The 16,317-nt window shown below is 50.5% G+C and overlaps 1 protein-coding gene across 5 annotated transcripts; it reads right to left on the minus strand.

The window, feature by feature from the left end:
• Positions 1–6,917: 6,917 nt before the first annotated feature.
• spred3 (sprouty related EVH1 domain containing 3) lies at positions 6,918–13,192 on the minus strand. Of its 5 annotated transcripts, none has more exons than XM_029255223.1 (6): positions 12,886–13,192; positions 10,597–10,762; positions 10,274–10,442; positions 9,398–9,459; positions 9,010–9,177; positions 6,918–8,012 (listed from the first exon to the last, which is right to left on the minus strand). In XM_029255223.1, the coding sequence occupies exons 1-6, from the start codon at positions 12,894–12,896 to the stop codon at positions 6,984–6,986; spliced, it is 1,605 nt and encodes a 534-aa protein (XP_029111056.1). In that variant the 5' UTR covers positions 12,897–13,192; the 3' UTR covers positions 6,918–6,983. The 5 variants fall into 5 exon arrangements, with proteins under 5 accessions (XP_029111056.1, XP_029111055.1, XP_029111053.1 ...); XM_029255222.1 differs by having other exon boundaries at positions 10,585–10,762; XM_029255220.1 differs by having other exon boundaries at positions 10,585–12,097.
• Between the last annotated feature and the right edge of the window lie 3,125 nt (positions 13,193–16,317).

The following is a 16,317-nucleotide window of genomic DNA, read 5'->3' on the forward strand; positions in this document are numbered from 1 at the left end:
GGTCTTATGGCAGTAGCGGGAAGGCCACACAAGGGAGGGTTGCACTAGTCCAGACGGGAAGTCACCATGGCCTGGACAAGTAGTTGGGCAAAGTCAATTGTGAGGTAGGGACGGATCCTGCGAATATTATGCAGGATATATCTGCAGGACTGGGTTGCGGCTTCGATGTGCTGAGAGAAAGACAGACTCGAGTCAGTCGTTACTCCCAGGCTCTTAGCCGAGGAGGTGGGCGAAATGAGCGAGTTGTCCAGTTTGATCGATAGATCGTGACAGGAGGACAGGCCAGCTGGGAGGTGAAGGATCTCTGTTTTGGAGAGGTTGAGTTGGAGGTGGTGATCAGACATCCATGCAGAGACATCAGACAGGCAAGCAGCAATGTGCACAGAAATGAATGATGTTCCAGGTGGAAAGCAGAGGAAGAGCTGAGTATCATCAGCATAGCAGTGGTATTTGAATCCGTGAGAGGCAATGACGGGGCTGAGGAAGGAGGCATAGATCGAGAAGAGCAGAGGACCCAGTACCGAGTCCTGCAGGACACCACTTGAGAGAGGCAGAGGAGAAGAATGGGAGCTTTGCCAGACCACTTGGTAGGATCTGTCAGATAGGTAGGACTCAAACCATCTTAGTGCTGTTCCTTTGATCCCACGCTGACTAAGAGAAGAGAGTAGAATCTGGTGGGTGACAGCGTCAAATGCTGCAGACAGGTCGAGGAGGATGAGGACCGAGGAAAGGGAAGCGGTTCTAGCCAACTGGAGAACATCAGACACTGCCAGGAGTGCCGTCTCTGTGGAGTGACTAATTTTGAATCCAGACTGATATCCATCGAGGAGATGGTTCCGGGTGAGGAATTCAGATAGTAGATCACAGGCCGCCCATTCTAGAGTTTTAGACAGGAAGGACAGGAAGGAGACTGGTCTATAGTTTTGCGCTGAGTTGGGATCCAAGGAGAGTTTCTTTACCAGAGGTGAAATGAGAGCAGTTTTGAAGGCAAATAGGAAGCAGCTAGAGGAGAGCGAGGAGATGATGATCTTAGAGGTAAAGGTGGAGAGTTGCAGGGAGATGGTCTGTAGGAGTGACGGTGGGATTGAACCAACCGTTTTTGGGACTATTTCCCCAAGGGATGAATGAAATTCACTGTGATAAACTTTATCAACAAAGAAAGCCTCTGTGGGCATGATAATTGTAAAAAAGTTTTTTACAAAATTATTTTCTCGGAAGAAATTGCAAAAAATGAATGTGCTATAAAAAATACATATATATGAAAGATTGCATGTACACTGGATCCTCTAGTTACAAAGAGTCAAGTAATTTGAAGAAGTGTTCAATTTTCCTTTAAATAGCAATTTCTTCATGACTGTTTTACAAAATGTTTTTGTACTTGACACAAAATCTTTACCTGCCCAGTCTTACAGTTTTTTAAAATTTAGCTTTCTACCATTTTTCTTTTACAGCAGCTAACCAGTGAATAAATCAAGACATCTCTACAGGATTTCCTTACATAATAACTCTTCATTACTATTAATTAAAATGGAAAAATATATTATGCGTTCCAGAGCCACAAAACGCGTGATCATTTTTTCCATCCATCAAATTTGCCTGCCTTATCCTTTGAACCAAGAGAAAATCTATAATAATATAAACCATTAAACATACTAATCATATTCTTAGCGATATTAAATATCACACTCATGACATTTAGATTCATGTTTGAAAAATCCCAAGTAAAAAGCAACTCTTCATATTGAAAGTGTTTCTAAAGGCACAGATGTGGACTGACCAACCCTATGAAGATGAAAACAGAGGCAGTTTGTTTTCGGACCCCGCTAACTTCCTAAACCTTGCAAGTCCTGCTGACTTTACCGAACCCTTCAGTCATATGACAGTGAAGAAATGATACATACAAATTAATAATGAATTGATATTCATTTTTTTTTAGAGTTGTAAACCATATAGCTTTCTTTATTTTAAAGGGCTTTGAGAAGTTGGTCTGCAACCTATAAAACACAGGTGACATGGTGGTACAGTGGTTAGCGCTGGTGCACAGTGCCTGAGTCGTGCAAATGGACATATGTTCAGCCCCCATTCAGTCTGTGTGGAGTTTCTGTATTTTCAACCTCTTTGTATGGATCTCCTCCCAAAATCGAGTGACGTGTTTGAGGCAGATCGGTAACTTTAAATTGCTTGTTGTCTATTGCATCTGTGTGTGGCTTCCCTATAGTGGACTAACATCCTGTCTGGGATGTACTCCTCTTACCATAATGTCCCATGGTTCTGGAATAGGTGGCAGTCCAGCATTCAACAAGATAGTGAGTGTGTGAGTACATGAAATAAAGGTTATTACTAGAACACTACCTAAAGAGGCAATTCTATTTGTAATTATTGTAATAACTGGTCACAGTCCAAAGACATGCTGTTCAGGTTCCCCATAGTGTGTGAGTGACAGAGAGAGTGTGTTCCACTGATGTATGGATGAGTGACCCAGTGTAAGTAGTGTATCTAGCATTGTAGGTCTTTGGGTGCTCTGGTTTCCTCTCACAGTCCAAAGACATGCTGTTCAGGTTCACCCATAGTGTGTGAGTGACAGAGAGAGAGAGAGAGAGAGAGAGAGAGAGAGTGTGTTCAACTGATGTATGGATGAGTGACCCAGTGTTAGTAGTGTATCTAGCAGTGTAAGTCACCATGGTGAATAAGGTGTGTGGGCTCATAACACTACATAGTATCCATTGGAGGGGGTGCGGTGGGTTGGACCAGGTCCTGCTCTCCAGTGGGTGTGGGGTTCGACTCCCACTTGGGGTGCCTTGCGACGGACTGGCGTCCCGTCCTGGGTGTGTCCCCTCCCCCTCCGGCCTTACGCCCTGTGTTGCCGGGTTAGGCTCCGTGACCCCATATGGGATAAGCGGTTCAGAAAGTGTGTGTGTGTGTATGCATTGGAGAAAAGCATCTGCTACGTGAATAAATGTAATATAAATATAAAAATGTAATATTCCTAACCCATCTCTGCTGTTCATCAAGCATCATTTGCAAGAAAGCAATAGTAGATCAAATTACAAAGTCATTTGTAATGATATTGTCTTTCAAGACAATTCGATGTGTTCTGTCACTTCAGCTTTTAAAATGGGTTTCCGTTGTCTTTTTAACTTTTAGCAGTCGGCTTTTTCTTGCTTTAGGGCTCCTTATTATTGCAGACGATCAAGCGGCACGAGTTGTCTGCGAACAGTTCCGGTAGCTTTGTGACAATTAAGATGGACAGGTCAGGAGAAGCAACGCACGGAGAGGAGCTGATAGCTCTGCGTGACGCCCGACATCACCGAGGTGCATCATTTGAAGTGAAATTTCTCTTCTACTAAGGTGTTTCTCGCATGCGCGAGCTGATAACTCGTGAATTTTGTGGTACAAATTACACCGACTCATGTGTCTGAATTGTCACGGAAGGAGATGTATGAGTGAAACTTGTGTGAAGGTCTTAGTGACTCTACCTTGGAGGTAGAAGTGATTTTGACAATGAAAAATGCGACAGTCTTCCAGTATCAGTTGGGTCGGTACGACGAGGGGCCAGTTTAATGTCATATTTGACTAGTTTTTTGACCCCGGTACTTTTTTTTTTACACATACTTTATTAGATTTTTGAATTCACTTTTTACTTAATTGTTTTTGAAAGTGACTCTAATTTTACTTTATTATTTCTTACTACTTAACTTTAGAGACGCTATTCAACAAGGCCCGATGTACACAAATTGGCCTGTGGTCTCTTGGGTAGGTTCCCCCTTTTTCTCACAGTGACAGCAGTCTGAAGGGCTGCTCGTGCACTTTCTTGCAGGCGTGTTGGAGAAGCCCCTGGTGAAGCCCACAGGGTCACATGGGGGGTGCTGACTGGGTCCTGATCTCCGGTAGGTCTGGTGTTCGAGTCCTGCTTGGAGTGCCTTGCAATGGACTGGCGTCCCATCCGGTGTGTGTCTCCTCCCCTTCCGGCCTTGCGTCCCGCGGTGCCGGGTTAGGCTCCGGCTCGCCGCAACCCCACTTAGGACAAGCGGTTTCAGACAGTGTGTGCGTGCCACAGGATGCGCGTCCCTGTGTTTGCCCCTCGTCGGCTGTGACGGGTATCTTGCTTTGAGCGGCAGACCTGAGAAGCGGGCGACTGAATTTCGATAAATCGGAACAGCGAGGAGCAAAGCGGAAAAAGCACCCAAAGTTAAAGACGCGAACACATCGGCGAGAGAGCGGACGTTTCATTAAAATATAGAGTGAGGGTTTAATTGATGATACAAACCCACAATATGTAACACTTCAAAGCAGCACATTGGCACAAAGTCAGAGAAGTAAGACAGCACAGAAAATAGGAATCCGTCTCCAAAAATAAATAAGTGAACAGAATAAATATCCAATAAATGAACAAACAGGTAAGAGATCACCACTTACTTTTAAATGAACCAATAAATACATACATATTAAAATATACACACCGGCAAAAAGAAAGAACTTGGTAAGTAAATAGTACGTAAGTACACAGTTACTTTAAAATAATAGTTTATTCATTAGTTAAATCAAAAGGCACATTTATTAAGATGTAAGGGTGGGGCCTTCGGGGATATTGTCATTCACCTTTTTTTCTCAAGAAAACATGTCATTTGACGGGCTTTATTTTGTACTTGACGCATTACTGCGAATGCACTTGTATGATATGTCACTTGATACAGTTTGTAATACGACCGTGTTGTTTTATGCGTAACGGAACCTCGGTTAGGGTCTCCGTGTCTAAGGATGCAGGTTCGCTCCTAATGGACAAGTTAGAAGGGGAGGAGGGATGTGAAACGGAAGCCTGGGAAAAGACTGCAACCACGCCGGATCAGATTTAAATCAGATATTTCCATTATGGCACACATTCTACTATAAAGTGACTCGAAGCGGGGAGTTAGGGTAGCGCCTGCAGTTCCCCCTCCGCGTGCCGTCCTGACTGCGGGAGGACGTCTCGGTTCTGTCGGCCTCTCCGATAATTCCCCCGTCACCGGGCAGGGTGGCTTTCCACATCAACAGCGCTCCTCTTAATTTCATTCCCCCCTTCCTGGTCCACAGGTTGCTAATGACTAATAAGAGGTTGGAGGTGATTCAAAAAAAAGCAGCTTTGAGATGCAGTGCTTAAAGCAACTTTCCCAGGGATTCAAACGCCATGAGGTATTTGACCCGAAATCCCACGTGCGCGTCTGCTCTTTCTCCGACCGCGATTAATCGTAAGAACCAATAAAAACCCTCGTGACGGGCACGGTTTGCGATGCCGCGCAAGATCCGAGAGGAGCGATCCTCCCATTCGCGTTATGGTTCGGAGAGCTTTGTGGGACATGCTGACACGGCGCCTTTTTTTTTTTCTTTTTTCTTCCCTTTTTCTCGATGGAAACCATCCCACCGTGACTCTGCTCATTACCAAACAAAGCAACCGTTAAAAAAATTAATTTCTGCACTGTTCATTTGTTCTCCACGCGCGTTTTTTTTTTTCTTGCGATATCAATAACTTGTACGCTCAAGTCCATCGAGGCCTGGATTATGATTCCGAACCCTTGAAGAAAAACTTTGCTTCGATCCATTCGTTAGAGAATTTAAGCATATTGAGACTCCAAGGGAGACTCCTGACAAACGCGAAATTATCAGGTCGCCTCGATGAACTGGGAAAATTTCGGCATTGCTTGCGGCAGAGTTTTTTTTTTTCGCTTGTACTTAGACACGCTTCCTCAATGAAAGACGGCGACCGTGCGGTTCGATGCGGCAGTGATGTACGGCACGCGTGCTTCCCGGGACTCTTGCACGTTGGTCCAAACGACCGACCCTCCTCCGTGATATGCTTTGTCACGACGGTTGCAAAATTGGCCACTTCCTCATAACATAAAGTCTATTTCGGCCCACGATCAAATTCGATCCCTTCGTCGGAAGCACAACCATCCCCAGCTACAGGCCCCGTGACTGACGGACACCGGCACCTGGTCACTGACCCATAAACCGCAGAAATGGGGCACAGCGAGGCCGTTAGACGGGAAACGTTTCCTCCGAGCCGGACACGGCCGTCGCATTTCCGTTTCCGAGGCCGTCGGATCCACACCGTAGCGCAACTCCGTCCGAAACGTTTCTCCGCTTGCGCTAAGCGCCTATCTCGTCTGCCGTCCTCTCCCATCTCGCTCGACGTGCTCGCTTGCGCCGTTCCCGCCAGTATCTTAGCCCGGGCAGAAGTCACACGTGGACGGTGCCTCTCCGCTCCGGTATCGCCGTGAGCCCGAAACATCGGCTCGGTTCTTTCCGCCCGTCCGTCAGCCCGCAGGCTCTGGCGCCCTCCCTCTCCCCTTCGGCGAGTGACGTTCGCTTCTCTCTCTCTAGGACTTGAGGTACAACAGAATAAGTTAGAGGTAACGAGGGAGAGTGTGTCCTTTAAATGAATACAAAAATAAACGCTAACCGCTAAATGGATTTGTCCAAATCGTCCCCTGCGGCTCCAAAGGCCGAACAGTCAAAATAATAAAATAGAATAAAAATATCGATAATAATGATAACAATTATATTTATAAACATCCTCTGTTTTCATTTTTTTACTCTTTTAAATTAAAAACCTCTGAAACGGTACACATCCTCACTCCGGCTATCGCCCACGACACCACGAGTTTCGGCCCCGCTCCCCGACCCCTTGAACCCGTGACCCGGCCCCCCCCGGTCCTCCCGGGGAGCCGTCCGTACAAAAACGCTCCGAGCATCCCAGCAAGTGCGCCTTCTGCGGCGCGCGCGCGGCGACGGCATCGGACAGCGGAGTACCGGCTTGAAGTCTGAATTACAAAGACAAGTTACAACCAGGGAATGCAGTAGAAGGGCAGAGGCTTATAATCATGTTGGGTATGTACACACCTGGGCCTGCTGCCTGGAGGAAAGTTTATCGAGGCGTGACCCTTTCCCCCCCCCCCCCCGCCGGGACCCCGGTTCCTCCCGCCCGCTCAGTCCCGGGCTTCCCGTCCTTACCGCACGGCCTTGTGCTTGCCCCCGCAGCAGCCGCAGCGCTCGCCGCAGCGCAGGCACCCGCGCAGCGGCAGGTAGCAGCACATGCAGGGCACGAAGAGGGAGAGGGCCAGCAGCGCCGCCCAGCGGGCGCAGCACAGCGGGTGCGGTCGACCGCCCATCGAGTCCTCGCACGAGCAGGGCTCCCAGAACTCGCCCTCCGAGTCCGACATGCAGTGGTAGAGCAGGCTCTCCGCGCACCACACGCAGGTCCACTGGCGCAAGCAGTGCAACGCGGGGTCCGGGGCATCTCGGCAGCGCCCGCGCCCGTTCTCGGAGGCGCTGAACACGGAGCGGCAGTACACGCAGCGGGACGAGCACGAGGACGATGCTTGAGGGCAGGGGCTGTCGTCATCGGGGGAGATGGCGCCGCCCATCGAGGCGGAGCCCGCCAAGCCTAGCCCGCAGTCGCCGCCGCTGCCCCCGCCTCTTTTCCGAGTCCGCGAGCGAGGCGTGGCTAGAGAGGTGTGAATGCAGCAGGGGGAGGGGGAGCCCTTGCCGGTATCTTGAGGGGAGCCCCCGACAGCGGGCACGCCGGACACGGCGTTGGGTGTGGACGCGCAGGTCGGCGAGGACGAGGAAGGCCGCTGCGAGCCCTTGCTGTCCAGAGACACCGTCACCTCGCACCCGGCTACCCCCATTCCGGCCAGCTCCTTGTCGAAGCGCACCACACACAGCTCTGATTTGTCCTGCCCGCCGACCCCGCCTCCGACCACGCCTCCCCCAAATCCTCCGCCCCCGGTCCGGGCCGACCCGGCCCGCCGGTAGTCTTCGTAGCCGCGGGAACCCCACAGGTCCTTGCAGGGGTCCAGGCTCCGCAGGTCGCCTTCCTCCAGGAGCGAGAACGTCGGGGACAGCGGGGAGAGGGATGTCGGGACCGGGTGCGGCACGGGTGGGGTGGGGGGAGCAGGGGGCGGCGGCGGAGGTGCGGGGGGATTCAGAACAGCTGTTCCTTGTGGAGGCTGATGCTGTATCGCTCGAGTATGGATCTGCGAGAAAAAAACGAGACCGGAGAACAGAAAAAGACCCTCGTTTTAGTTAAGTGGGTCTTTAAACTACACAAGGCGATGAGGACGACGAAGTACTTTGAGACGTGCGCGTCCGTCCCTCTTCAGCAGCGCAGCGACTGACATCGGAGGGCTTTCCAGACCTAAATACCTTCACGACGCACGGCAGAGTGCCTGTCTGCAGCTAAAGACTAAACAAGGAAAGACCCCCAACGACGAGGAAGCGTGGCCGCACGTGCTGCTCTTCGAGGCCATAGAGCCGAAAGCGGCTTCACTTTATTTTAAAAAACGGCGAGAGATGGTTTCGCCTCCTCGTTCTCAAGACTCGCCGTGACAGCTGTCCGTCACGCCGCGATGGACTCCGGACAACAGAGTAGCTCCTCCATCCGGTCGGACTTCCGGACACTTCGGTTGCTTTCTCTCCTTCATTTATTTAAGAGACCGCAGCGAAGGAAGGAGAGAACGTTCTGCGGGAAAGATGAAAAAAAATGCGCTCGCCACTTCCCGGAGCGCAGAATGACGGGGACAAGTACTGCGGCATTGCGGTCGTTCCGGTGGACTTCACACTGTCGCAGTACAATTACACTCTCGCTCGCACTCACTATCCGCTCGTGCAAGTCAGGGTCGCGGTGGTTCGGAGCCTATCTCGGTTCTTCTTTATCTTGGAGCTTCAAGGCACCGCGTCTTGCTCTTAATTCACACCAATCCTCAACAGGTCGAGCGAACATAAACGTACGATTCTTTTCCACTAGAGAGGGGGGACGACAACAGCTCTAATTCTAAAGCTATCCGAATTCTAAAATTGTTTAAAAACCTTAAGATAAATCTCTTAAAATAAGCTTCCTTTCTTTCGGCGCACCGGGAGAACCGACAGCCCCCAATGCTGGAAATAACCGAACGGCCACGCCGCCGTACCCAACCTTTATTTTCGGCTCTCGTCATTCTGCCACTCGGTCACGGTAAACTGCGGCGCCCTTACCTGGACAGGGGCCTGGGGGGTGACGGCAGCGGACCCCACTTCGTACCCGAATTCTTCCACGGCAGAGCGCACGAAGCAGGTGGAGGAGGACTCGCTGGTCACTATGGTGACAGGCTTGGGCAGCATTTCTTTCCTGCTGTTGGAGGACGACTCGCTGTCTGTGTGAGACTGATACAAACTGAGGTTCAACGCACACGTGGGACGGTGCGATGCCGGGAGGGCGCGCAAATAAATGACGGAAACAAGAGGGACGTCCGACAAAGGTGACAAACGAGAGCACTGGGACACATGAGGAAGTCAATCGCATGCAAAACTATTCCATCTCGTCACTTTTGTTTTTTTTTTCTTTTTTCCCAAGCCAACAGGACAGAGTGATAAAGGCACTCACGGCTTGGCCATCATCTTCGGTGTCTCCCTCTTCTGGAGTGGAGGACGAAGGGGAGTCTGAGCCTGAAGGCCAGAAGAACACTTTCGAATATACAGGGTATGTAGATAAAAAGCAAATATTTCTATCACATAATAAAATATGTCATGTTAAACTGTATATTTCACATTGGAAACATGACAAAATTAAGAACACACACTGTCTGAAACAGTTTGTCCCAAGTGGGGTCGAGGCGAGCCGGAGCCTAACCCGGCAACAAAGGGCGCGAGGCCGGAGGGAGAGGGGACGCACCCGGGACGGGACGCCAGTCCGTCGCAAGGCACCCCAAGCGGGACTCGAACCCCAGACCCACCGGAGAGCGGGACCCGGCCAAACGCACCCCCCTCAAAATTAAGAACGCTGTAAGGTAATCCCACATGTCTTTAATGACTAGTGACACAACCTCACAAACTAAATGCTGCTTTTAAAATTTTAGAATCCGTAAGCAAACGCAGACGTTAGTAGTTAGTAACCATTACAGCCATTAATCACAGTGTAATTCCTGAACGCTCTCCCGAAAAGAAGAATACAGGCATAGTCTGGTACCCACTCCATCGGGGATCAGGAATAAACTGTGTGGTGTTTCAGGTGCGAAACACTTCCAGGTCCATAACACGGAGTAAGACGTGGCTCGTCACAGCAGAGATCGAGACACGAACCCCGCGTTTAAATAGCTCGGCCTGTCATCGGCCACCGTGTCTGCGGCCAAAGGGTCGACGCAGCCGCGGGTTTTACGAACTCTCAGTCACTGCTTCTTTTATGTGGAGTTACACTCTTTCCTGCCATGCCATCAGCGGAACACTTCGGAATGTCTACGCTGTCTTTGTCTTAGTTTAATACCTCTATCCAACCTGTCGATGATGCTCTGGAGCCCCCGTTCGAACGAGATGGCATCGGCCGGACTCTGGAAAGTGAGGCCAAACTTCCGATCCTCCACCCGCCAGTGGTGGAAGATGGGGTTCACCTTGTTGTACACGAGGCCCCTCTGTACGGCGCACTCGAGCACCGGCTGCAGATGAGAGGGCGAGAGTCACCACACAGGGGCAAGAGCTGAGGCGGAGGGGCGACTCCGGCAGCCGCCGCACTCCGAGCTCGGGGCCGGGGAAGGAGGGTAGGGGGCAAGAGGGGTCGAAGATGGCCGTAACACACACGCACACACTCACTGCTCGATCACGCAGCCTCTCTCCACGAATGACGTAGTCTCTCCGTCCCCTGCTCTCCGGGCTCCGCCCCTTACAGATGATCACATGACTGAGACCGCCGCCTCCCAGGGGCACCCACCCGCCACTAGAGTCATCGCGTGTCATCACGACTGCGCGAACACGCACACTGTTAGGAGAGTGAGAGGAAGACATGCGGGAACAAAGTCAGCAGAACAAGCATCAACACAACATCAGCTCTTGTTACGAATCTCAAAAGCAAAAGAAGTTCCATCGAAAGGCAAAGTCAGAACTGCATGTGAGTCTCCGGTAAGAGGGGATCCCAGCATACCTATGCAATAAAAATACAGCGGAAGAAAATACGTGAAAAAAATCCATGAACCTGTAGCTCTGGTATCGGAAGCCAAGCGCACGTGATACCACGCGCACGCACAACGCACACACACACACCGTGGCGGAGGGCATCTGTGGAAGCTCTGCATTTCGGACACAACGCTGTCCAAATGTGCCAGAAACGGAGCACCTCCCGGTCACTTATGGCAAAGGAGAGGGACGAAGAAGGATTTTCACATCCCCTTTCAGCCAATACATGATGACTTGGGTGTAGCCGGAACGCTGTTCTCACATCTGTCACGCTGAAGTGAAGTGAGCTGTTGATGGTGTGTGGCTTCTTGGCTCTGGCTGCGAGGATGCTGCGTTTGCAGGCAGGCAGGTTTGTATCAATGGCAGCAGAGCGGCGCGGTGTTTTTAATGGGCGCTCACGTGACCGCCCCCCCCCCCTCCTCCCCGCCCCGCCCCTCCTGGCCGTTATATCACACAGAATGATGTCGGAAGAGCGTCGCGCGCACGACAGCGGCGAACATACGAACACAATGAACATAATGATAATACCGAACAAAAAGTCGAAAGTCTTTTTTGTATGTAGGGTGGTGGTGGTGGCGGTGGGGGGGGGGAGAGATATTGTTGTGGCCCTGCAAGAAAAGGCAGAATTTGCAGGATGAGGCAGTGCGGGATCGGTGCTGATGGAGAGCGGAATGACCGCGAGGGGAGAGAAGAGGAGGGAGGATGAGTGTGTTTCGGTGAGGGATGTATCAATGAACGCGCCCGTTCGCCATGGCAAGGCCTGGTGTGTCAAAGCCACAACCGCCACACACAGCTGTGCTCATCATCATCATCTTCTTCTTCATCATCATCACCATCATCATTATCACAATCAGCATCATCATCGTCACTGGGTTAAACACCTTCATCGGCGTTGCTGCGATAATTGTGAACGAGTCCGATCCCCCTTTTCTGAGCCCACCCCCCGCCCCGAACGCACACATTCACGCGCAGCAGCATCCGCCTTTTTATGAATGGAGGGCAACAAAAAATCAGAATGGCCGAAATGAAAAGCATTATTTCCAAGAAGAGGAAAACAAAAACAATAAAAAAAAAAATGGGATGTGGTTAAAACCAACGAGCTCCTGGGGGGGGTGATGAGAAGGCAACGAGGAAGAGGCAGCTGGGGGGGGGGAGGGGGCGACATGACAGAGGGAGAGAGAGAGAGAGAGCAGGAGGGGGGCGAGGGGGAGAGAAATATCACATTTCATTCATAAAGTTGGGCTTTAAAAATCATAATGAAAGGCCGGGCGCGGTGGAGAGGAGCGGCTCGTCGAGCCCCTGCGGCCGCCAGCGACCCCCCATCTCCACACAGCGGCTCTCGGAAGGAGCGCGGCCGCGAGCTCGCCATTTTTCACCTGTTTCCCCTCTCTTTCCTCCCTCTTTCCCCCCTCTTTCCTCCCGCTTCCCTCCCTCTTTCCCTCCCTCTCGCGCACACACTCACTCCCGTCACCCGGCCGCGCCGAACGAATCTCCGCCACACTCGACTCGGCCGCCGTGCGCGTCCCTCGCCCCTCGGAACCGTTTGTCTCTCTGACGGAGGCTGAAGCTCCTAGGAGCAGCCTGCTGCTCCTCGACGCGTTTCGCACACAAGCTCGGTCACACCGTGCTTCGCAGCGGTGCCCGCGAGCCACGCCGCGCGCCGCGCTCGCACCGTGCCGCGCATTCCCGCTGTGTGTGTGTGTGTGCGCGCGCGCGCGCGTGTGTGTGTGCGTGTGCGCACGCAGTGTGATGTTTGTTCCCGCACGAGCTCTGTGTCAGTGTGTTTGTCGGTGTGACGAGTGTCAGTCTCGCTAGCAGCGACGGCAAACGGGAACGCGACTGTTTTCACACACAGGACCGTCGCCTCTCCGCCGCTCCTGCCGCGCGCCGTTTCTTCCCGAAACGAAAGCGCGCAAACCGAGCACTTACTCGCCCTCCATGTCTCCGAGCCCCCGGGTTCTTCTTTTTTATCCCCGCTTCTCCGGGCACACACCACACACGGGCGCGCGGGGAGCGCGCGCACTCACGCGCTCGCTCTCTCGTCCTCTCTTCTCCTCCTCCTCCTCCTCCTCCTCCTCCTCCTCCGCGGTCCTCCTCTCTCCTAGAACCTCATATTCTTGTCTCTCCTCTCTCCACCTTTATGTCCTCCCGGTGCATCAGGACGGTCTTGAGGTTGTAGCAGCCATTTTCCGCTAGCAGCAGCGGCAGCATCCTCCCTCCATCTCCCTCCCTCTCTCTCTCTCTCTCTCTCTCTCCCTCTCTCTCTCTCCCTCCCTCGCCCTCACCCTCTCTCTCGCTCACCCCCTCTCTCTCTCTCTCTCTCTCGCTCGGTCTTTCCCTCCCTCCGCTCTTTCTCTCTTCCTTCCTTGCTCACCCTCTCTCTTTTTCCTTTCCCTCTCTCCCTCTCTCTCTCTCTCTCTCTCTCTCTCTCTCTCTCCCCCGACGTCTCTTCCTCGCACCCTCTACCTGCCGCGTTCCCATCTGACTGCTGTTAAACTGTCAAAGCGGCTCGCAGGTCCACCGAAGCCCGGCGGAAGACACCGCCGCCGGACGCCCGCTGCCCCGCCGCTGCCGCTCTTCCACCGGACGCAGATACGGGACGCGAACGCGTAGACGCTCATCTTTTTTAATGCGCCTGTGCTTCACGCGAGTTTGGGCGCGAGCTCAGACCGCCCGACGGCGAAAGGCGGCACGCGGAGGTGCGCCGCGCACACCCGTGATCCCATACCCTACCGGAAACTCTCACTTGAACAAGGACGGGAGCTTCGTCGCACAGTTATGAACTGGAGAGGCGCGGCGCAGACGACGCCGAAAGGTGCCGCTTTGGAGGCTCGTGCCTCGTGCCGGCCTGAATGGCTGAGCGCGTGCGAGGGATTCATTCATTGCTGAATCATTCATCGGGCTGCGCTGACATTTTTTTGAATGAACTACTAGGGGGTGCAGCATCGACGACGACGACAGTGGTACAGCGTGCGCGTCAGTGTGTGGTGGAGGGGTTAGGCTGCACAGCCGCAAAAGCCGGTGTGTATTTTCACCGCACAGACCGGGAAACGGGAAGCGGGACGGGAAAAGGAAAAAAAAAGGGCGTCTTCAGGACCACGGACAGCTCCTCCGGAGACCCGGCCATCGCAGAGCCGCGTCGCACTTAACGCGGGTTGGTTCTTTGAAATACATCCCTCTACTAGTTCACCCGTGAGATCCGCTCTTTCTCTGCGTGCAAATGTCTAAATGCTCATTTGTTGCTGCTGCTGCGGGAAGTACATTAAAATCACACATCGACGAGCGACTTGCGCAGCAGGCTGTGTAGCTTTTAGAATACAGCGCTTCTACGCGATAATACTATATATATATATATATATATATATATATAGCACCTCATTTATTTTAATCAGTAACGTATCATTCATTATGTTACTAAGGTATGAATGTATGCGTGTTTATGTGTGGCTACTCTGCAGCGGACAGGTGTCTTGTCCAGGTGTACTTAACCCGCGTTTCAGGGATAGGCGCCGTACCACCGCGTGCCTGGCGAGCACGAGCGGTTATCAATAGTGAGTGAGTGAGTCAGTATATCATAATGAATTTGATAATCTTGCAGAGATACCTGTAGTGGAAAGCTTTGAAAAAAAATCTTGCAGAGGAAAAAAAATCTCTATTTTCACATCTGTTTTTCTGCTGTCGGTTTATTTGCAACCACGTACACGTTTTATAGCGACATTTCCGTTTATGTTGCTACATATTTAGCTAAAGGTCAGTTTATTTCTAATTGAGTGTATTTCTGACTATACAAGCTGGGTCCTCATTTTGAGATGGCCCAAGTGTCTGAAGATATGAATATTTTTTCACTTTGCAAAATTTTAATGAAATGTTCTTCACTTTGTTTAAAAAATGTCGCAGAATCTAAATAAGAAAAAAAAAAAAAACAGGAATGTGGCATTGGATTAAACGCACTTTCACAGTGTTTACTATTCCTGAGTGTTTATGATCAATGACAAGATGGTGACCATTATACCTGTTTATGGGATAAATCAGTCAATAATCAGCATTGAATATAAATTTGTGGAAACTGCTATATTTATTTTATTTTCAATAATTTTGAGTTAATTATAATGTCGCTGAAAGTTAAAAATTTTAAAAATGTTTTATGGTTATTGCTACAGAACTTCAGAGGGAGTGAACCGGGTTCAGTTTGCATATTCTTTCCTTTTATTGCTATGCTTTTCTTTTGGGGCCAGAAGCTGGCAAACTTTGGTGTGATGAACTGGTTAGCAATGGAAATTCAAGAGGTTGTGGAGATTTTTTTTATTTTTGATCATCTTTATTTTTGGTTGTCCTAATTCTAAAGAGTGTACTGCTGCACATCCACTTACACTTGTCAAGAACATTGTCATATTTGTCTGCCAAAGGATATCAGTCTCGGGGTACATGAACTCCACTTCCACTCCAACAACATGTTACAGTGAGCTGTTGCTTTTCTCTTGTTGTGTAACTAGGTTGCTACCTACTCACTAAAAATGGTAACAAGCTGTATTTACTTTCAAACCAGAACTTCAGAATTGCCATGCACAACAAAATATGGCAACAAGGATAATGGTGGACTCACGTGGAGAGTATAAATTTCCCCCCAAATCACTGACTTTAACAATAAATCAGCAAATATAAAAAAGTCAGCAAAAAACAAGCAGAACAGGAAGAGAGAACCGATGATCTGGTTCACGCTAGTCCATGAAAAACAACGCAAGCAGTTGCTTGTTATAAAGAATCTCCTGATTGACTGCTCATGTCAGACATGAACAGTCCTTTGGAAGGAGTCCACTGTCTTGGAGTTTGTGATAGTATCCATCCCTAGTGCCTTCCACTACTAGTCAACAACTGGAAGGAGGCTGATCCCTAAGGCATTGCACTTATCCAAATGGTTTCTGTGGAAATCAGAAATAAGGGAGGGGTCCAAAATGTCAGTGGGCAGGGACCCACAAATGTTCCTTGGGTCCATAGTTGTCCTAGTCCACCAGACAGAACAGGCTACCAACCTAGTGCTTAGAGTCAAAGAGGGTGTGAAAAGTGTAGGTAGGCAAACAGTCAACCACAATACCTGGTGGCGGAGGAGTTGAGGAGTTCTGTGGATCCAAAGTACGGTGAGGTTCAAGAACACATGAAAAATTGGGCAAATACAGTAATGAAAGTTCAGATGTAGGTAACTAGGTTGGTTTGATTAAGAATCTCGAAAGAGCCAATGTTCTTTTTTTCTTGGAGGGTATTTACAGTCTTATATTGAAAGCAAAACCTGTCGCCTTTGTTAGTGTAGGGTCGTGTGATGTCTCTGGTCAGATCTGACTTCTAATGACTGAATAGCCCTTTGGA

Source organism: Scleropages formosus, chromosome 10 (assembly GCF_900964775.1).
Source record: "Scleropages formosus chromosome 10, fSclFor1.1, whole genome shotgun sequence".
NCBI lineage: Eukaryota > Metazoa > Chordata > Actinopteri > Osteoglossiformes > Osteoglossidae > Scleropages > Scleropages formosus.

Excerpts from the sequence above, each read along its gene's own strand:
- spred3 (XM_029255220.1), bottom strand. The coding sequence starts at position 10,788 with ATGTCTTCCTCTCACTCTCCTAACAGTGTGCGTGTTCGCGCAGTCGTG. Across the intron at positions 10,443-10,584 it reads ATCGAGCAGTGAGTGTGTGC|CCGGTGCTCGAGTGCGCCGT; the intron begins GTGTGTGTTACG and ends TCTCATCTGCAG. Across the intron at positions 9,178-9,397 it reads CCGAAGATGATGGCCAAGCC|TCTCACACAGACAGCGAGTC; the intron begins GTGAGTGCCTTT and ends AGTTTGTATCAG.